At 43.6% G+C, this 18,479-nt stretch overlaps 1 protein-coding gene across 3 annotated transcripts in view; it reads right to left on the bottom strand.

Moving 5' to 3' along the window:
• The window catches only part of DDX60 (DExD/H-box helicase 60), a 103,181-nt gene that overhangs the window by 58,264 nt on the left and 26,438 nt on the right, over positions 1-18,479 (bottom strand). For all 3 annotated transcript variants that reach the window (XM_067040084.1, XM_067040085.1, XM_067040086.1), the window contains 7 exons: positions 13,883-14,024; positions 12,764-12,919; positions 9,489-9,594; positions 8,923-9,038; positions 6,721-6,881; positions 2,505-2,757; positions 318-484 (listed from right to left, as the gene is read on the bottom strand). In XM_067040084.1, the coding sequence (XP_066896185.1) occupies positions 318-484; positions 2,505-2,757; positions 6,721-6,881; positions 8,923-9,038; positions 9,489-9,594; positions 12,764-12,919; positions 13,883-14,024 (1,101 nt within the window). The remainder of the gene's footprint in view (positions 1-317; positions 485-2,504; positions 2,758-6,720; positions 6,882-8,922; positions 9,039-9,488; positions 9,595-12,763; positions 12,920-13,882; positions 14,025-18,479) is intronic.

Below are 18,479 nucleotides of genomic sequence, written 5' to 3'. Positions count from 1 at the left end.
CAATCTGATATCAAGACAACTGAACAGTTGCAATATAGTTTTTAAATGTTTTGCTAGAATTAAACACAGGATTAGTTTTAAGGGTCTGCAGGAGACTATCTGGCATTTTTGTCCAGAGAAGCTTTTGTAAAATTTTCTAATTCTAGGTTAGTTCAAGTTGGGGGAGCTGGATTACTAATAATGATTATAAACTTGGAGTAAATATTTTCAGTAAAAAAAAAAAAAAAAAAAAAAAAAACAGGTAACTGTGTTTACAAGACACTTGAGGTGCACCTAATAATTACTCTATTAGAATGGAGCTATTCTGAAAACATTACCTGCGTTGGATGCAAAGAACTTGCCAATTTCTCAAATCCTAAATACCTAAGGCATCTGGCTATGAGCTGCCGATCTGCCTCTTGCAAAAGTGCTGGGTATTTTTCCATCACGGAGTAGATCCTTTTCATCATTTGAACAGCTATACTTAAATCTTTTGTGGTTTCACCTTGGTAAAGAATAAACAGCAAAACTGTTGTAAAGGCAATCAAAAATAATAAATGTTTGATAGTCCAAGATTAGTCACGCAGGCTATCAACCTGACCCGATTAAATTCACTGTCTTACTTAGCATTAATGGAGGTTCTGGAATACAGAAAACTCAATAAAATCAAAGTGCTACTAAACACATTCCAACATCTCTGTGGTTAACTGAGACGTAGCGCTGTAAGTGTTGGGAGAAAAAGAAAAATCTTGTAGCTCATGATAGAAATAAGATCACTAAAGCCCAAGTTGGTCTAAGTTCTAAGGAATACAAATCTTTCCCAACTATTATTTTCATGCCTTCTCTACTCTGTTCAAAGAAAAATGTCCAGAGGAGTTTAAATATCTGGTTAAAAACTTGGCAACATTTATTGAATCCTAACGGTGACCAGAGATAAGTATCTGGTGTAATCACTGGAGCCTTTAAATTCAATCGTCTGTTATACCTGCCAGATCCAAACTTTGCTAATCCCCGTCCATTTCTTTACAGTCACATACATCCTTCCTAGTGCTCCTCACGGCTGGTCTTTTCATACTTCACATGTTAGGGCAGTTCTGATTGGCCCTTTCTTCCGATCAACCTACATTTTATGTATTTAACAAATACTACCAAACACATACTGATGCTATAAAAGGCTACAAAAGAAATTTAAGCCATTGTTAATCCTGACCTCTCTCAGGTCAACTGCAAATCCCGACACAACAACGTCTTAATGAGAGAGACCCACAGAGGCCAAGTCTCATGCTTCTCACTGGGATGAAACCCTCAGGGAAGTCTGTCATTGCAGGGGCAGCTTGAAGTTTGTAGAGTGACAGGGTGGCGGGGAGAAGAACCCCCAGTGACCCCGTGTTCAAAGGATTCGAGTGTGGAGACGACCAAGACAGACAGCTCAGCGAGGTGTACTCAGGAGGACTGTCGGTTTGGAGGCGCACTGGCCCCTCAGCATTTCACCTGCCATCAACTTACACATCTCCACCCAGCCATGTTTCTCCCTTACCTGCCTCTTCTTTTCTACTATCTGTTGTAGCAGTTGTAAAGTAGAGCACATGGAAACCACAGCAACTTCTGGAAGAACTCAGTATGCCAGGCAAACACGATCTGAGTTTTGCCCAGAAAGAAAATGTTCGCACTTCAGATCTCAGAGATGAATGACAGACTTTCCCTTGGGACCTCGCTTTGACTGGGAATTGATTTGAATTTTTTTATTGGAGTGTAGTTGATTTATATTGTTGTGTTCATTTCTGCTGTACAGCAAAGTGATTCGGTTATACGTATACATTCTTTCTCATATTCTTTTCCAGTAGTTCCCCGTGCTCTACAGTAGGACCTTGTTGTTTATCCATCCTATATATAATAGTTTGCATCTGCTAATCCCAAACTCCCAATCCTTCCCTCCCCCTCTCCTTGGCAACCACAAGTCTGACCTCTATGTCTGCATGTCTGTTTCGGTTTCGTAGGTAAGTTCATTAGTGTCTTTTTTTTTTTTTTTTTGCAGTACGCGGGCCTCTCACTGTTGTGGCCTCTCCCGTTGCGGAGCACAGGCTCCGGACGCGCAGGCGCAGCGGCCACGGCTCACGGGCCCAGCCGCTCCGCGGCACGTGGGATCTTCCCGGACCGGGGCACGAACCCGTGTCCCCTGCATTGGCAGGCGGATTCTCAAGCACTGCGCCACCAGGGAAGCCCTCCATTAGTGTCATATTTTAGATCCCACATGTAAGTGATAAGGAATTGATTTGTATTTGCTTATGAATGTGCTGTATCTTTGCTACTGGGGCCCCCTTTGAGACTTAATTGCTCACTGATAAAATAGAGCTAATAGTACTTAGAGGAATTCTCCAAGGACAAAATCAGATAATGCATCTACGGCTTCTCTAAACCTTCTAACACAAACTTCCAGTTAATAAATAACAGCTATCATCATTAGATTTTTATTCTTCTCCAATGTATTCGAACATACAACTCAACAAGAACTCAAAGCCACATACCTACACCACGGCAATGTTCCTTCCACGCTCGCAAGCACGCAGTGATCCCCACCATTTCAACTCGCAATTTCACTGAGCTACTTTTACATGATTTCAAAAACTCTTCTAGGTTCTTTATTCCAGAGTTTAAATTCTCTTTCATTTCCTCCTCAATAGAAAAGGACAGAACATTCCATTTTTTCTCTTCTTTTTGTTCTTCCTTGGCAAATAGCCTCTCCTTATTCTCTCTAGTAATTTTTTCAGCCTTGGTCTCCTGCCCAAAAGGAGAAGGAAACATGTCATAAAACAAGTTGGAAATAGTCCAAGATGGCACCGCATGAATGAGACAATAGTTTTAAGTGTATATTGATTATTTTGAACGTCATCCCGTTCTTAACAAGGCACAATTTTCGTTTCAGTGTCTGTTTCTTAACTTTGAAGGCTCTGTGAACTGAAATCTTTGGACAATCCAATTAATGACTATAAAGCCTCTGTACAGATAAGTTTTCTAGATCTCCAAGTGGTGTAGGTTATAAATTGAAGAGTAAATGTAATACAATCAGACACACCAGGACTCGGTTTTTCTGTCTCCTGATCTCTCGGGAATTGGTTTCCCTCTTCCATCCCCCATGGTTACCTCCCTACCCCAACTTGTGCTTCTAGATATTTCTTCCACAAAGCCTTGCTCAACTCTCCCAGCCTGAGAACGTATTCCTCCCCTGCCCGGGCGTCTATCAAATGCTCATCACATGCAATGCAGTTGTGATTTTCCTTGTCATTAGACAGAAATGTGTCAGAAATAGTTGTTGGTGTGTCCCAAGCACAGCACAAGTTCATTCTCTTTTATGCGTGAATGAGGAAGGGGCAGGTGGGAAGGAACATCATAAATAAGCCGGTTTGCTCTGTCTAGACAAGCATTTCCAACCAACTTACACATAATATAGACCCACTTCTCCTACACTTTTACCTACTTGACTGATTCATGTGCTGCAAAGAAAATTAGAGAACTGTTGTATCCGTAACAGAACACTGACAAACCTTCCATTATTCTGTTTAGTCATGAAACTCATATCTAAACTTTGCCTTTTTTTTTTTTTTTTTGCGGTACGCGGGCCTCTCACCTCCGTGGCCTCTCCCGTTGCGGAGCACAGGCTCCGGACACGCTGGCGCAGCGGCCACGGCTCACGGGCCCAGTCGCTCCGCGGCACGTGGGATCCTCCCGGACCGGGGCACGAACCCGCGTCCCCTGCATCGGCAGGCGGACTCCCGACCACTGCGCCACCAGGGAAGCCCTAAACTTTGCCTTTAATGAAGTCGATTTTCATTGTCATCACTTTTTCAGTCTTTAATTCGAATCAGCGCAGCTTCCCCAATGTTTCAACTTCCCAAATGTACTGCCCTGTCCTGGGATAACTGAGCATGGTTCTGTCTCAACAGGACAAGAACAAGCCCCGGCTCTTTGCCAGGTACAATGTGTTTGTTTTAGCTTGAAGTGTTGCTGGAAGAGCACATTTACACGGTGCTGAGGTTGTTTAATCTCCACGATAATTTATTTAATTTCCAATAATGTAGAAGATTAAAAAAACATGAAATTTTTTTCAGTCTTTATACCTTACACTAGGTAATTAGAATTTTTGCCAACTTTCTATTTTATAACCTCTCTCAAAAAAAAAATAACTATATAAAAGAAGCTTTTCAGTAAATAAAAAAGGAATAGTTGTAATTGGATGGTCTCACTAAAGATAAAATTGGCTGTGCAAATAAGAAGGAGCTTGTTGCCACGAGGAGAAAAACAAAGACCACCAAGCTGGGCCTGAGGTGGCCGCCTGTCGACTATTAAAGCAAAAGTCCTCACGTCTGCTCAAATATTTTTCTAACTTTAGGTATAATTGAAAAACTGTAGGATATTGAAAGTGTACATCATGGTGGCTTGATATACATGTACATTGTGGAAGGGTTCTCCCCACTGAATTAATTAACCCACTCATCAACTCACATATTTATCTTTTTGGGGAGGAGGGAAGGGGAGAATATTTAAAATCTACTGTCTTAGCAAATTCAATGATATGATGTCGGGTTATCCACTCTAGTCACCAGGTTTCTCCTCTCTGTTTCTATGAGTCTGACCTTTTGTTTCTTTTGGATTCCTCGTGTAAGTTACACCACGCAGTATCTGCCTTCTCTGTCTGACCTACATCACTGAGCGCCTCTAGGGTCAACCACGCTGTCACAAATGGCAGAACTTCCTCCTGATAACTGAATAATATTCCAATATATAGAGAGACCATATCTTCTTTATCCATTCATCCCTTGTGGGACGCTTACATTGTTTCCGTACCTTGGCTGCTGTGAATAATGCTGTAATGAACATGGGAGTGCAGAGATCTCTTCTGCATCCTGTTTTCTTTTCTGGGATAAATACCAGAAATGGGAATGCAGGACTATATAGTAGTTTTATTTTTAATATTTGGAGGAAATATACTATTTTCCATAGTGGCCGCACCAATTTACATTCCCACCAACAGTGCACAGGGGCTCCCTTTTCTCCACATCCTGGCCAACACTTGTTGCTTCTTGCCCTTTCGATGACGGCCATTCTGACAGGTGTGAGGCGATATCTCATTGTGGGTTTGATTTGATTTCCCCTATGATTAGTGATGTGGAGCATCTTCTCATGTGCCTGTTGGCCATCTGCATGTCTTCTTTGGAAAACTATCCATTTAGTTACTCTGCCCACTTTTTAATCAGATTGTTCGATTTCTTGCTATTGAGTTGTATGAGTTCTTTGTATATTTTAGATATTAATCCCTTATCAGATATATGATTTGCAAATATTTATCTCCCATTTTGTAGTTAGTTGCCTATTCATTTTTTGGATGGTTTCCTCTGCTGTGAAGAATCTTCTTAGTTTGATACAGTCTCACTTGTCTATTTTTGCTTTTGTTACCTTTGCCTTTGGTGTCAAATCCAAAAAATCCTCACCAAGACCAATGTTAAGGAGCTTACAGCTTATGCTTTCTTCTAGAACTTTTACAGTTTCAGGTCTTAAAGTCTTTGATCCATTTTGAGTTAATTCTTGTGTATAGTATAGGGTTCCAAGCCTCATGCTTTTGCATGTAGCTGTCCAGGTTTCCCAACACCATTTATTGAAGAGGCTATCTTTTCTCCATTGTATATTCTTACCTCCTTTGTCATAAATTAATTGACCACATATGCTTGAGTTTATTTCTGGGCTCTCTATTCTGTTCCAATGACCCATGTACCTGTTTTTATGCCAATACCACACCGTTTTGATTACTATAACTTTGTAATATAGCTTGAAATCAGGGAGTGTGATGCCTGTAGATTTGTTCTTTCTCCTGAAGATTGTTTTGGCTAGTCAGGGTGTTTTATGGCTCAATACAAATTTTAGGATTGTTTGTTCTATTTCTGTGGAAAATGCCATGGAATTTTGATAGGGATTCCATTAAATCTATAGATTACTCTGGGCAGTAAGGACATTTTAACAATATTCTTTCTTCCAATCCATGAGCACAGACTATCTTTCCATTTATTTGTATCCTCTTCAATTTCTTTCATCACTGTCTTGTAGTTTTCAATGTACTGTAACCTCCTTGGTTAAATTTATTCCTAGGTATTTTATTCTCTTTGATGCAATTGTAATTGGGATTGTTTTCTTAATTTCTGCTTCTGATAGTTCATCATTAGTGTATCGAAACACAACAGATTTTTGTATATTGATTTTGTATCCTGTGACTTTACTGAATTCATTTATTACTTCTAACAGTTTTTTGGTGCGGTTTTCATATAATATAATGTCATCTGCAAACAGGCAGTGTTACTTCTTCCTTTCCAGTGTGGACGCGTTTTATTTCTTTTACTTGCCTAACTGCTCTGGCTAAAACTTCCAGTGCTATGTTGAATACAAGTGGTTGAGACTACGCATCCTTGTCTTGTTCCTGATCTTAGAGGAAAAGCTTTCAGGTTTTCAGCTTTATCATTATATAATGACCTTCTATCTCCCTTATTACAGTCTTTGTGTTAGAGTCTATTTTCTATGGTATAAGTATAGCTACCCCTGCTTTCTTTCGGTTTCCATTTGCATGGAGTATCTTTCCCACCCCTTTACTTTTCTAAAAACGTAGCATGGAAAGCAACTGTCAAAGAGATTGAACAAATAACAATAAAGAAGGACAATGAAAAGTTAAAAAAAATTGATAGAATGAATATAACCTACCTGTATCTTTTTGCTCTTGGGTTCACAGAAATTCTTCTTTGGCTTGATAGCTTGAGGTATAACAAATTTTGGAGAGACTGATTCTAATGACTTCCCATAAAATTGCTGAAAACGATGATACATTTGCACAGATCTAAGATGACGAGGATCTCTAGATTTTTCTGGAATAGAAAAGGCTTAAAATGCAACAGTACTACATATTTTCAACAGCGTTCTCACTAATCCTTCACACCATCCCACACACACGTGCACTTTTCTTTTTAGTTAGGAACAGTAACTTTGGCTGATGACTTTTGTTAAAGAAGGAATCTTAAATCACACTATCTCTTGTTCACAGAATGATTCCTTACTTTATTTAAAGGGTGCAAGCGACAAAACACCCTTTCACTGTACACCTCTCAAAGCAAGTTATCAGGATGCTACAAAGAATGACAGATTCTGGGCATTACTTCTGTTTTGTGCCCTGTGAATAAAGTTACAAAGGGGGAAGGTAGGGCTTCCTTGGTGGCGCAGTGGTTGAGAATCCACTGCCAATGCAGGGGACACAGGTTCAAGCCCTGGTCTGGGAAGATGCCACATGCCGTGGAGCAACTAAGCCCGTGCGCCACAACTACTGAGCCTGCGCTCTAGACCCCGCGTGCCACAACTACTGAGCTCATGTGCCACAGCTACTGAAGCCCACGCTCTGCAACGAGAAGCCACTGCAGTGAGAAGCCCATGCACCACAATGAAGAATAGCCCCTGCTCGGTGCAACTAGAGAAAGCCCGCGCGCAGCAACTAAAATCCAATGCAGCCAATATAAATAAATAAATGAATTTTTTTAAAAAAAGAAGGGGGAAGGTCAAGGCCAAATCAGGAAGCTACCCATCTAGGGTATCATGGCTTCTTGTATCACTTGACAGAAAAATCCTTACTCCAGACCATGGCCACGGAGCCAAGAACTCGGCAGCTCAGAAAGACTCACTGTGGGGGCTTCCCTGGTGGCGCAGCGGTTGAGAGTCCGCCCGCCGATGCAGGTCACATGGGTTCGTGCCCCGGTCCGGGAAGATCCCACATGCCGCGGAGCGGCTGGGCCCGTGAGCCATGGCCGCTGAGCCTGTGCGTCCGGAGCCTGTGCTCCGCGACAGGAGAGGCCACAGCCGTGAGAGGCCCGTGTACCACAAAAAAAAAAAAAAAGAAAGACTCACTCTGGAAAAATTCAATGACACAGGAAATCCCAGCACTCTCAAGGTATGACATACTCCCATCCCCAGAGAAAACTACAGCACTCACTTCAAGGGACTAGTTAAGCAGGCTGATTTTTCTATATCTGTATCTACATATGTAAATCAAATGGCTCCGAAGATGTCAATGACTGATCTAAAAACTCCCTTGTATTTTTCAGGATATCAGTAGCTGTTTATAACAGCAGGCTGGGAAGTGTTTTGTGGGAACACGCTTTCTAGGTCCACTCTTAGATTCTTCTGAAGGTAAGTTCTGTCCACTGGAAGAAGGGTGGGGGTGAGCATGGGGTAGACAAAAGAAGATAAGGGATGAGCCAGGGAGCAAGGTCCCTAAGTCAGTCTCGGCTGACTTGCTCTCAGTGGTGCCACAGCCTCCATCCCGAGCCTGAAGGTGGGTCAACTGCTGCCCTTGTTATGGATGAGGTGAAAGCAGCTGCAATTGCTTGAAAGCCTATAGCCTCAATATTTCTGCCATCAAGGAGCACACAGGTGTCTGAAACTATAAACTGTCTTAGCTTAAAACAGCTTCTAGGGCTTCCCTGGTGGCGCACTGGTTGAGAGTCCGCCTGCCGGTGCAGGAGACACGGGTTCGCGCCCCGGCCCGGGAGGATCCCACATGCCGCGGAGTGGCTGGGCCCGTGAGCCGTGGCCGCTGAGCCTGTGCATCCGGAGCCTGTGCTCCGCAACGGGAGAGGCCACAGTGGTGAGAGGCCCGCGTACCGCAAAAAAAAAAAAAAACTAGCTTCTAACTTTTGTGGGACAAATGCCATCTCTGTGCACTTGCTCCTGAGACATCCGTGTGCCCATGTACACGTGACAGTCAGCCAAGTGGGGCTCTTTCCTCACCCTCTTTATGACGTATATCTACATATCTTGTACATTGTTGTTATTCAAGAAACAGAGTAATTTTTCATTGTAACTTAAAAGGCAGAGCGTGAAATCGATTTTAAGGTATTTCACCAGAATCGCAGAACTCACCATCAAAGTGACCCTTTGTCCTGTCATAATCATCACTAAGGGGTCTGTGGGAATGCCAGTGCACTAGCTCGTCAAACTCTTTCTGCTTGACCAGTGAAGTTACAATAGGATCATCGCTATGAGACGAAAAGAAACATAGGCACATTTTTAATGGCACGCCTCCAAATACAGCACAGCACAGATCTCATTTTTTAATAATTTTTAAAAAAATCGTAGCCACCTTTCCTCTTTCCAAGATATAATGTGGGTGGTAGAATCCAAAGAACAGTTTATTGGGGCTTCAGAACCCAGAATCCACCCCGTATCTCGTGCCATTGACACCAATAAAGATTCATCCACTCATCCATTCATTACAAACACACAGCTGGAATGATTTTACTCTAAGGTTAAAACTATGTTGGTTTTTAAGCTACTTATGATCACAAGACATTGGTAAATTTGAAACTAAACTCATTATGTGTTACAAATACATGTTACATCTAATATAACCTCTTTATAAATAATCCGTCGAACTTTGTAAAAGCTTTAATGAGTAATTCATCCATTCCACCCAGTGGCCCCCATACCTCGTGAGGAAAGGCAAATCTTTCAAAATGTCCCCAGCAAACTTATCAACCACCTGACATGACACTGGGATAAAACCCAAATTAGCCATCTTTTCCTTGGAGGTATCTGTAAAAAAGTAGTAAGACAAGGTCAAATGTGAAACTTTCATACAGCGATGTTACACAGCATTTTCTAAAATTTCACATTTTAAAAAACACCATGTTTCATTGATCTTACTGATTTACATTGATCAATTCCAGCCCTTCCCATAAAGCTATTTTCCACATTACAACATTCTGGAACACAGCAGAATATACAGAAATAGGCAGCATTTAGGCATGTATGTAGGTGGATAGACGGATGGATGGATGGACGGATACACTGACAGACAGAAAAACACCTATGTTTCCTATTTCAAATGTTTGTTCCTTCTCTTATTTCCTATTATGAGACAAGAAATTTAAATATGGAAGTCTCACTCAGAAATCTCTTACATATATACTTTTATAAAAATAAAAAAGTAGGGGGAAAATACAGATGTCAATGAAATTATGTGGTATCATTAGTCTTCTCTTACATCCTCCTTGGCGTTATGCCCATGTACACCTACATATGATACATGGATATCACACGTCACATATTGATCGTATATACAATAGCTGGCTCATAACTGCCCCTTTATCCAGTGTCTGGTTCATAATTCTAGGTGAGCTGCAATCGCTCTGCTCGTTATTTCCTTGATGTCCACTGTTCCTGCGTTTGCCTGAAACCTTCCTATGAGTCCCTGCAACTCTCCCTGAGCACTTTCTTCTTACAACCTTGGGTGCAGCCAGAGTCCTAAGGATTTCATGCCCCCCAAGACTTGACGAAAGTCACAAGGTAAATACCCCAGCTACCTTGCTCTGTGGGTAAGACATCTCCGTAGTGGTTTGCACACAGTTCTAGGATTCCCAGTAAAATTTACCTGTAGTTGCCCATGTGGAAAGCTACACATTAACACGGCCTGCACTGACTATGTTCTCTCCCTGGTATTACCTAAGCACCCCCTTATTGGATCTTCCTGGGAACAATAAACTCCTTGCTCTCAGGCGTCTTTGTGTGGTGGAACTCTTCCTGACATGATGAAAGGGGATATATATTCTTCCCCTGTACTCTGAAAACTACACTTCTATCAATACACCCTCCAAACCCCCTTAGCTTTCTTTGTCACTTTGCATCTGGGGTCATTTTATTCTTCCTGAAATTCATGATATAGAAATGTCTCCAGTGATGACAGGGTGATGGATAAATCAGTGTTTGTATTTTGAAAAATGTCCAAGCTGCTCATTTCTTACACTGTATTTTAAGAATAACATGATTTCATTAATTTCTGACTTCTATCATGATATTTGGGCAAGTCTGTTATTAGAGACTACTTTTTATTCCTTTGTAAGTACCTCCGGTCCTTTTAAGATATTTTTTACATTCTCTAATCCCCCTGCATCGGGCCTAGTGTGTGTATTTGTGCACGTGCGCGTGCGTGTGTTTGCCTTGTCCCACGCGGGACTCATCATACGCCCTGAGTGTGCAGATCCCTGTCTTTCAGCATCCAGGCAAACGCCAGCCGTGGTCCAGTCAAATACGGCCCAATCTGCACCGGCTTGGCCTCTCTTTCCAAATCTCCAAATGAATGGAAGGTTAGACAGTTTCATCCTGTCTTCCATGTCTTTTAACACGTATTTTATCATTTTTTATCTCTATTTCTTTTGTTTGTTTTTCGGTTCTTTTAAAACTTCTCCAGCTTGAGATATAATTGACATATAACCCTGTGTAAATTTAAGGTATGTAATGTGTTTATCACTGTTGTACCTGTAGTTCTTTTGATCTATTTCTAGCTCACAAATTCTCTCTTTAGCCAAATCCAATCAGCTTTGGGTGTGTGTGTGTGTGTGTGTGTGTGTGTGTGTGTGTGTGTGTGTGTCTGTGTGTGTGTCTGTGTGTGTGTGTGTGTCTGTGTGTGTGTGTGTCTGTGTGTCTGTGTGTCTGTGTGTTACACAGGCCTCTCACTGCTGTGGCCTCTCCCGTCGCGGAGCACAGGCTCCAGTCACGCAGGCTCAGCGGCCACGGCTCACGGGCCCAGCTGCTCTGCAGCACGTGGGATCTTCCCAGACCGGGGCACGAACCCACGTCCCCTGCATCAGCAGGTGGACTCTCAACCACTGCACCACCAAGGAAGCCCCCAATCAGCTTTTTTTTGTGTGTGTGGTACGCGGGCCTCTCACTGTTGTGGCCTCTCCCGTTGCGGAGCACAGGCTCCAGTCACGCAGGCTCAGCGGCCACGGCTCACGGGCCCAGCCGCTCCGCGGCACGTGGGATCTTCCCGGACCGGGGCACGAACCCGTGTCCCCTGCATCGGCAGGCGGACTCGCAACCACTGCGCCACCAGGGAAGCCCCCAATCAGCTTTTGAACCTATCTACTGACAGTCTTTTCATTTCTACAACTTTGATTATTTTAAAATATGAAGATGTTTTCTCATTTTGTTATTTTTTCATGTTTCAAATTTCATATTTTATTTCTTCAAGCATTTTTAAACACACATATAGTATATTCTACTTTTGATACTTACAAAATCTGAAATACTTAAGAGTTCTAGTTTTGCAGCTTACTGTTTGTCTGGGGGCTTATTTCTCTGCCGTTTATAAATTTGCATCTGCACTCATATGTGGCAGAGAAGCCCTGTAAAACCAGGGTATATGATGATGTTCCTCTACAGAGAACACGCCAGATTCCTTTGATCGCTTTAAGGTTATTTTCCGACTTACAGTTGTCTTGACTCTGCTGACTAAGGACACTAAAGCCCAGATTCTAATTGTAGGGCAGACCTGCAATTAGAAATTCTCAGAGTGACACAGAGATCAGTCTCTGCCTTCATGTTTGGCTCCTGGAATGTCCCTCCTATTGTTCTGAGCTTACTTACGATTTTGTAAAAAGCTGTTTGGTGTCTCTCATCTAACATTTCCATCATTACGCACCAGAGATTTTTCACTTGATCTACACTTCCAGATTGATAGACATGGAAGTCACATATATCTGGCTTTCTTAAAAATTGGCAACAACATTAGTTACAAGGAAAACATATCTCTGTTCAAAATTATACTCCAAGTGTTATTGCCCCAAGGATATGATTGTATAGGTCATTTTAAATGCATAGTACCCGAAAATTGTTTATACTTGCAACATTTAGTTACTGGTGCTTTCAAAACATTTTCAGAGGAACAATGCTTTCATTTCAAATTAATTTAGAGATTTATTACCTTTGATTGGTGATGGATCCTTTTTAAGAAAAGGAAATTGTTTTGTTCTCAGAGGAAATGGCTTTCCAACATCGATCTTTGTGACCAGCTTTGATACAGTATCCCAGAGATGTTCATAATCTTTCATAATGACATTTCCCAAATTCAAATGTAGCCCTACATGAGTTCAAAGTAGTAAACACTGAAAGTCATTCCCACATACACAGAAGCACACATTTTGACTAAATTCACAGAGCTCTGAAATACTTGTCAAACAGTGAAATTTTCTGTGAGTGCTACACTGAACCTAGAGCCAAACGGTCCCTAGTGTTGACTGTGGGACTGGAGACTTTAAAATTTATCCTGTTTCCCTATTTGATAACTATTAACGTTATAACTGTCTTAACAATAACAGATGGTGAATGTCTTCTTCAAGGTAATAAAAAATGTTATGTCACACATAACTTTATAATCAATAAAACTATGATTTTTCAAAAATGAGAAAGTTTACAGAGGATTGCTAAATTTATTTGTTGCTAGATTGCTAAATTTATTTGTCGCTAACTCATTCTAGCACTTGCAATATGTAGGAACCAAATCTTAGAGGTCAAAGATGCTTCAATAATGTTCAATCAGTTATAGTTCTCTTAAAACATCTTTTATTTTTCTTTGACTACGAATAAACAGCAGAAGATTTCTTCTAATAAAATTATTCAAAGAAAGAAAAATTAAGTATATACAAATGTATAAATCAGCTTTATCTTTGGCAAAACTTAAAATTCCCTAAATATCTAATAGTAGTACATGATTACATTAATTAGAGTAAATATTCTGAAAAATGTTCTGCATCTATTTAACTGAAAACTTCACCTGCTAAAAATTATCTAGACATGCCAAATTCCCAAAGACGTATTTTTTCCAAAAATACTTGTGGAGTAATATTAAGTGACAAATATTTTAAAATACAGCATTCACTCTGATTGCAACTAAGTAAAACGTATACACGTGCATAAATAAGTATCTGAAAGAAAATGACTGCTATATGTTGCAAGTTTAGGAAAATATTTTTGAAGCTTTAAATCCTTTATAATGTTTCTCTCTGGGTAAAGGCATAATTATGACAACATACTAGGGCGGTACCTTGAACATTTTCATTTTCATAGTAAAACGCTATATTCTTCAATAAAAGCTCATCACTTAAGTCGGAAAGGTGAGTTAAATTCAGATTCCAAAATTCAAAAACGTCTATATTACTTAGGATGAAGTAGTCACACCACTTTTTCTGAAATTGGAAATAAAAACCAAGTTAGTGACAATTTTTACATTAGCAAGAACCTAGAATACTTCAAACATCTCAATAATCCAACTGAAAGGCAAGTGGGCTGGGCCCTTCCAGGCTGAGTCATAATGAATACGTCACACCTTGAAAGATTAAAGTTAAATTAAAACCAGGCTGACCAAGAATGATTCAGCAGAGTCCTTAATCCCAGTCACAGAAATGCATACTTGACTCTCACACCTTTTCTCCCTCAGATACGGGACTACAGAAATACGTCTGCTTTCCAACGTGCCTCTGTTCTTTCCTCGGGGTTTATTTAATGCTTCCAATGTTACTTTCAGGTCACAAGAGCATTTGATTGCTTAGGGGACCCTTTGCCAAGATCCCCACCCACCTACATTCCTGGGCAGCTGTGTTCCCGCCCGTCACAGGCAGAACGTCTTCAGCGGCGGCGCTGAGCTCCGAGCAGGGCTGCGGCGCGCCACTCAGGCAACCGCAGAGCACAGACCTGGTCATCCCCCCTTTAACCAGCGTTAGAGTTTGGGGAGTTGGGCTGAGAGCAAAAAAACGGAGGCTTCGCTGCTCCACACACGATAACACACCCAGGCTCTGCAAACGTGAATCACCTCTTTATCTCTACGGATGTGGAACTTTAACTCAGCGCCATCCAGTAACGCTGATAACTCAGCGTTACCCAATATCCAAGTTTAACTCAGCGCTATCCAAGGCAGGCAAGCTGCATACGTTACCTTAAACTTTCATCCGTTTCTTAAACTTTTTTCACATTAAAAAAAAAAAAAAAGCTGAAATTCATTTTATTTTATTCAACCCAACATACCCCAAATACTGTCATTTCAATGTGTAATCAATATAAAAATATTCACAGGATAGTTTACGTGCTTTTCACATGAAGGGTATGAAATCTGATGTCTCTTTTAGACTTAGGCACGTTTCAAGTGCCCAATACCCACGTGGGGCGACTGGCTCTTGCCCCGGACGGCCCAGCTCTCACCAGGTGACTGAGGACGGCTGTACAGGGTTCCTGATGAAGTCACAGGTATCAAAGAACCAGGAACCCTGTACCTAGGGTGGAGTTTTACCTACAAATAAAACACGAACGAGCTCTCTTCAGGGCCATAAAGCTGTGGTCCTCAAACTGCTGCAAAGCCTCCCCTGGAAAGGTTATTAAAGAGAAGACAGGCTTCCCTGGTGGCGCAGTGGTTGAGAGTCCGCCTGCCGATGCAGGAGACGCGGGTTCGTGCCCCGGTCCGGGAGGATCCCACATGCCGCGGAGCAACTAAGCCCGTGAGCCGTGGCCGCTGCGCCTGCGCGTCCGGAGCCTGTGCTCCTCAACGGGAGAGGCCACAGCGGTGAGAGGCCCGCGTACCGCAAAAAAAAAAAAAAAAAAAAAAAGAGAAGACAGCTTGCTAGGCAGCATCCCCAGAGGCTGCCCCAGTAGGTCTGGGGGGAGCCCAAGGAACCGCATTTCTAACGTGTTCTCAGGATGCTATTGGTCAGGGGGCCGTACTTCGGGTACCACTGCCATGTAAGGGCTGTCCCCGCCCCCGGGCCACAGAGCCTTTTCCACAACACCGCCGAGTAAGGAGAAATATGTGAAAACGGGGCGCCAGAGGCTCCTCCTCGCAGGCACTCCATCTGAGGGCCACCTCCGTGTCGCCCCCAAGTGTCAAGATGTGAGCCAACACGAAACCCTCTCTTCCACTTGCTGAGCTACCTTCCCCAGAAGCCTGAGAATGTGCTTTTCACTGTGAACATTTCAGAGGCTGAAACCGTGCTAGGAAGTTAGGCTTCCAGCTCCCAGGTGCTACCAAAGTGAAGCGCGGAGAACGGGGGGGCTCACCCAGGTGACAGTCAGCCCTCCCCACGTCGGGAGAGGAGAAGACGAGGGGGGCCACAGACTGCGAAGCTGGACAGAGAGGAAGGTGGACCTCGGCTGGGTCACTCACTAGCTGTGCTAATGGGCCCCGCAGCCCTTCTGAGCCCAGGTTTTCGTTAGTAAAATGAGGACAGAGGAGGAGTGATGCGTCTGAGTGAGGCGACAGAGGTCAAGGACACGCATAAAGCAGGCACAGAATAAACGGTAGGCCTTCCCACCACATCCGGCAGTCCACGCCATCCTAATTAGAGGTGATGTCCTCTACCAGCCAAAACCACAAGGAACGTCCTGCGGGGCCATCTTAGAACATTCCACAGTGCAGAAAGATTTTGTAATCTTCTTCTCACCTCATGCCCACTGTACCTAAGAAATTGCTTACAAAACTCTCTATAGGGCTTCCCTGGCGGCGCAGTGGTTGAGAGTCCGCCTGCCGATGCAGGGGACACGGGTTCGTGCCCCGGTCCGGGAGGATCCCACGTGCCGCGGAGCAACTAAGCCCGTGAGCCATGGCCGCTGAGCCTGCGCGTCCGGAGCCTGTGCTCCGCAACGGGAGAGGCCGCAGCAGTGAGAAGCCCGCGTACCGCCAAAAAAAAAACCAAAAACAACTCTCTATAAATGAAAAGTATACATTCAGAGCATTCCTTTAAATCTGTAAATCAATACCACAGTTAACACATTCATACTCTTCAATAGTTGAGCACATGTAATTCACCCTAAATAAAGTTGACCAAAAATTAAGTATTTCTCAGAAGCAAAATTACAACAGAACTCAGAGCACAGTATTATCGATGCTATAATGTGTTATTTCAGGACCTGACATGCTGTATCAACAGGCTCAGTGTATTAACCTGACATGACTTATATTAAAATGTCTAAAGTGAATTAAGTGGGAACTAGGAATAGAGTCTTCATAAACCTTTTAATCGGCCACAGTCTGCCTCTGCCTGACGGAACCAAAAACGCCCACAGCAAAGCTCCCCAGAGGGACCTGGGACACAGGAAAACGCTTTCACTCGAGCGTCAGCAGCCCCCATGATACTGTGTCCACCACGGTATCACAAAACCGTTGAACGCGTCTGTCACAGCAGTTGTGAGCGTTCACAAACAGGACCCGGGTACGCATCGACGGACCTGTCTGCATCCGAGCTGCGGTTGCTGACCCGACACCTCCGTCAGCCGCTACAGTGAATGCAGCCTATGCGCCACCAGCAGAACTAGTCCAACACATCACTTCTCAGTCACCCTCGGGTCAATTCCCTCCAGGGTCTGCGCTGCATCCCCCCAGCCAGACTGCAACGGGGGCGCTTACACAGGGGTCGCCCCGTCTCAGCTGGAAGAGGGTGCCCTCCGCTCAAGACGCAGCCCCAGGTGGACAGGACTCTCCTGTGTTCCGCCCAGGCCATAGCCCCGGCCCCTTGGACGGAGACTGGCTGCTCACTGGCCACGGGCTGGCTTCCACCGGGTCCCCTGGAGCTCACGTCTACCAAAAACAGCCCTGAGGTGCTGAGGGACTTGCCAGGACGTTTCCCACTCATCTCGCCTGCCTTCTGAGGACCCTCAAGCCCAGAGGCCCATCTCCACCCCCTCATCAGCCAGCGGGACTCCCCCGGGGCCTGAGGACCTCAGATGCCCTCCCGCCCCTGGCAGCACAGGGGCCACATCCCCTTCCTTCATGCCCGGACCCCACCTGCATCTTCTAGACCGGTCTTCTGGCACACGCGGCCCCAGGTCTCCCGGTGAGGCCACCGTCTCCCAGTCTCCGTGCTGCAAACAGGTGCTCTCTGCCACAGAGCGCGAAACCTCAGGGCGGACTCCATCATGCTACCCACGCCACGCAGGGGACCCTTCACTTATTCTCCAGAGGTGTCCCCTCCTCACTCACGGACACTCTGTGCAAAGGGGGAGGGAGGCACGGTGGGGGCAGAAGAAGACAGTTGCCTTTTCAATAATATTTGTTATACATGGATCAATGTACATACAGCAGGTCTCCTACATACGAACGAGGTCTATTCCAAGAGCTCATTCGTCAGTCCCATTTGATCCTAAGTCCAACAAAGTCAGCCTAGGTACCCAACTAACACAGTCGGCTCTATAGTATGTACTGTCATAGATTTATAATACTTTTCACACAAAGAATACATAAAAAACGAACACAGGATAGTGAAGTGCACAAACACACACCCACTTGTAGAGGAACCACGCACAGGGCAACGCATGCCAGACACGTGAACTGACTTACGTGACCGGACATGCAAACACACGTTCACATCTGTGCAAGTTCGAAACGTGAAGGTTTGTATGTAGGGGACTTACTGTATTATTATTTTAAAAGCCAGGAATTTGGCTTTTGTCTTTCCAATCCCCAAAGTAAGGGCACCTGCCAGTCTAGCTGGAGGCCAGGCTTATGAGGGAGAGGTAGTGCAGAAAAGAGGTTTCCACAGACGTTTTTCAGCTGATAGAATTCGGGGAGTCCATGAACCTGGGTCGGAAAATTACATTTTTATTTTTGCTAACCTGTGGCAAAATTTGTATTTTCTTCCATTGCAAACCCAGACAAAATA

Source organism: Kogia breviceps, chromosome 8, assembly GCF_026419965.1.
Source record: "Kogia breviceps isolate mKogBre1 chromosome 8, mKogBre1 haplotype 1, whole genome shotgun sequence".
Lineage (NCBI taxonomy): Eukaryota > Metazoa > Chordata > Mammalia > Artiodactyla > Physeteridae > Kogia > Kogia breviceps.
Note: the sequence above shows the minus strand (reverse complement) of the source record. Positions and strands in the feature narration are given on the sequence as shown.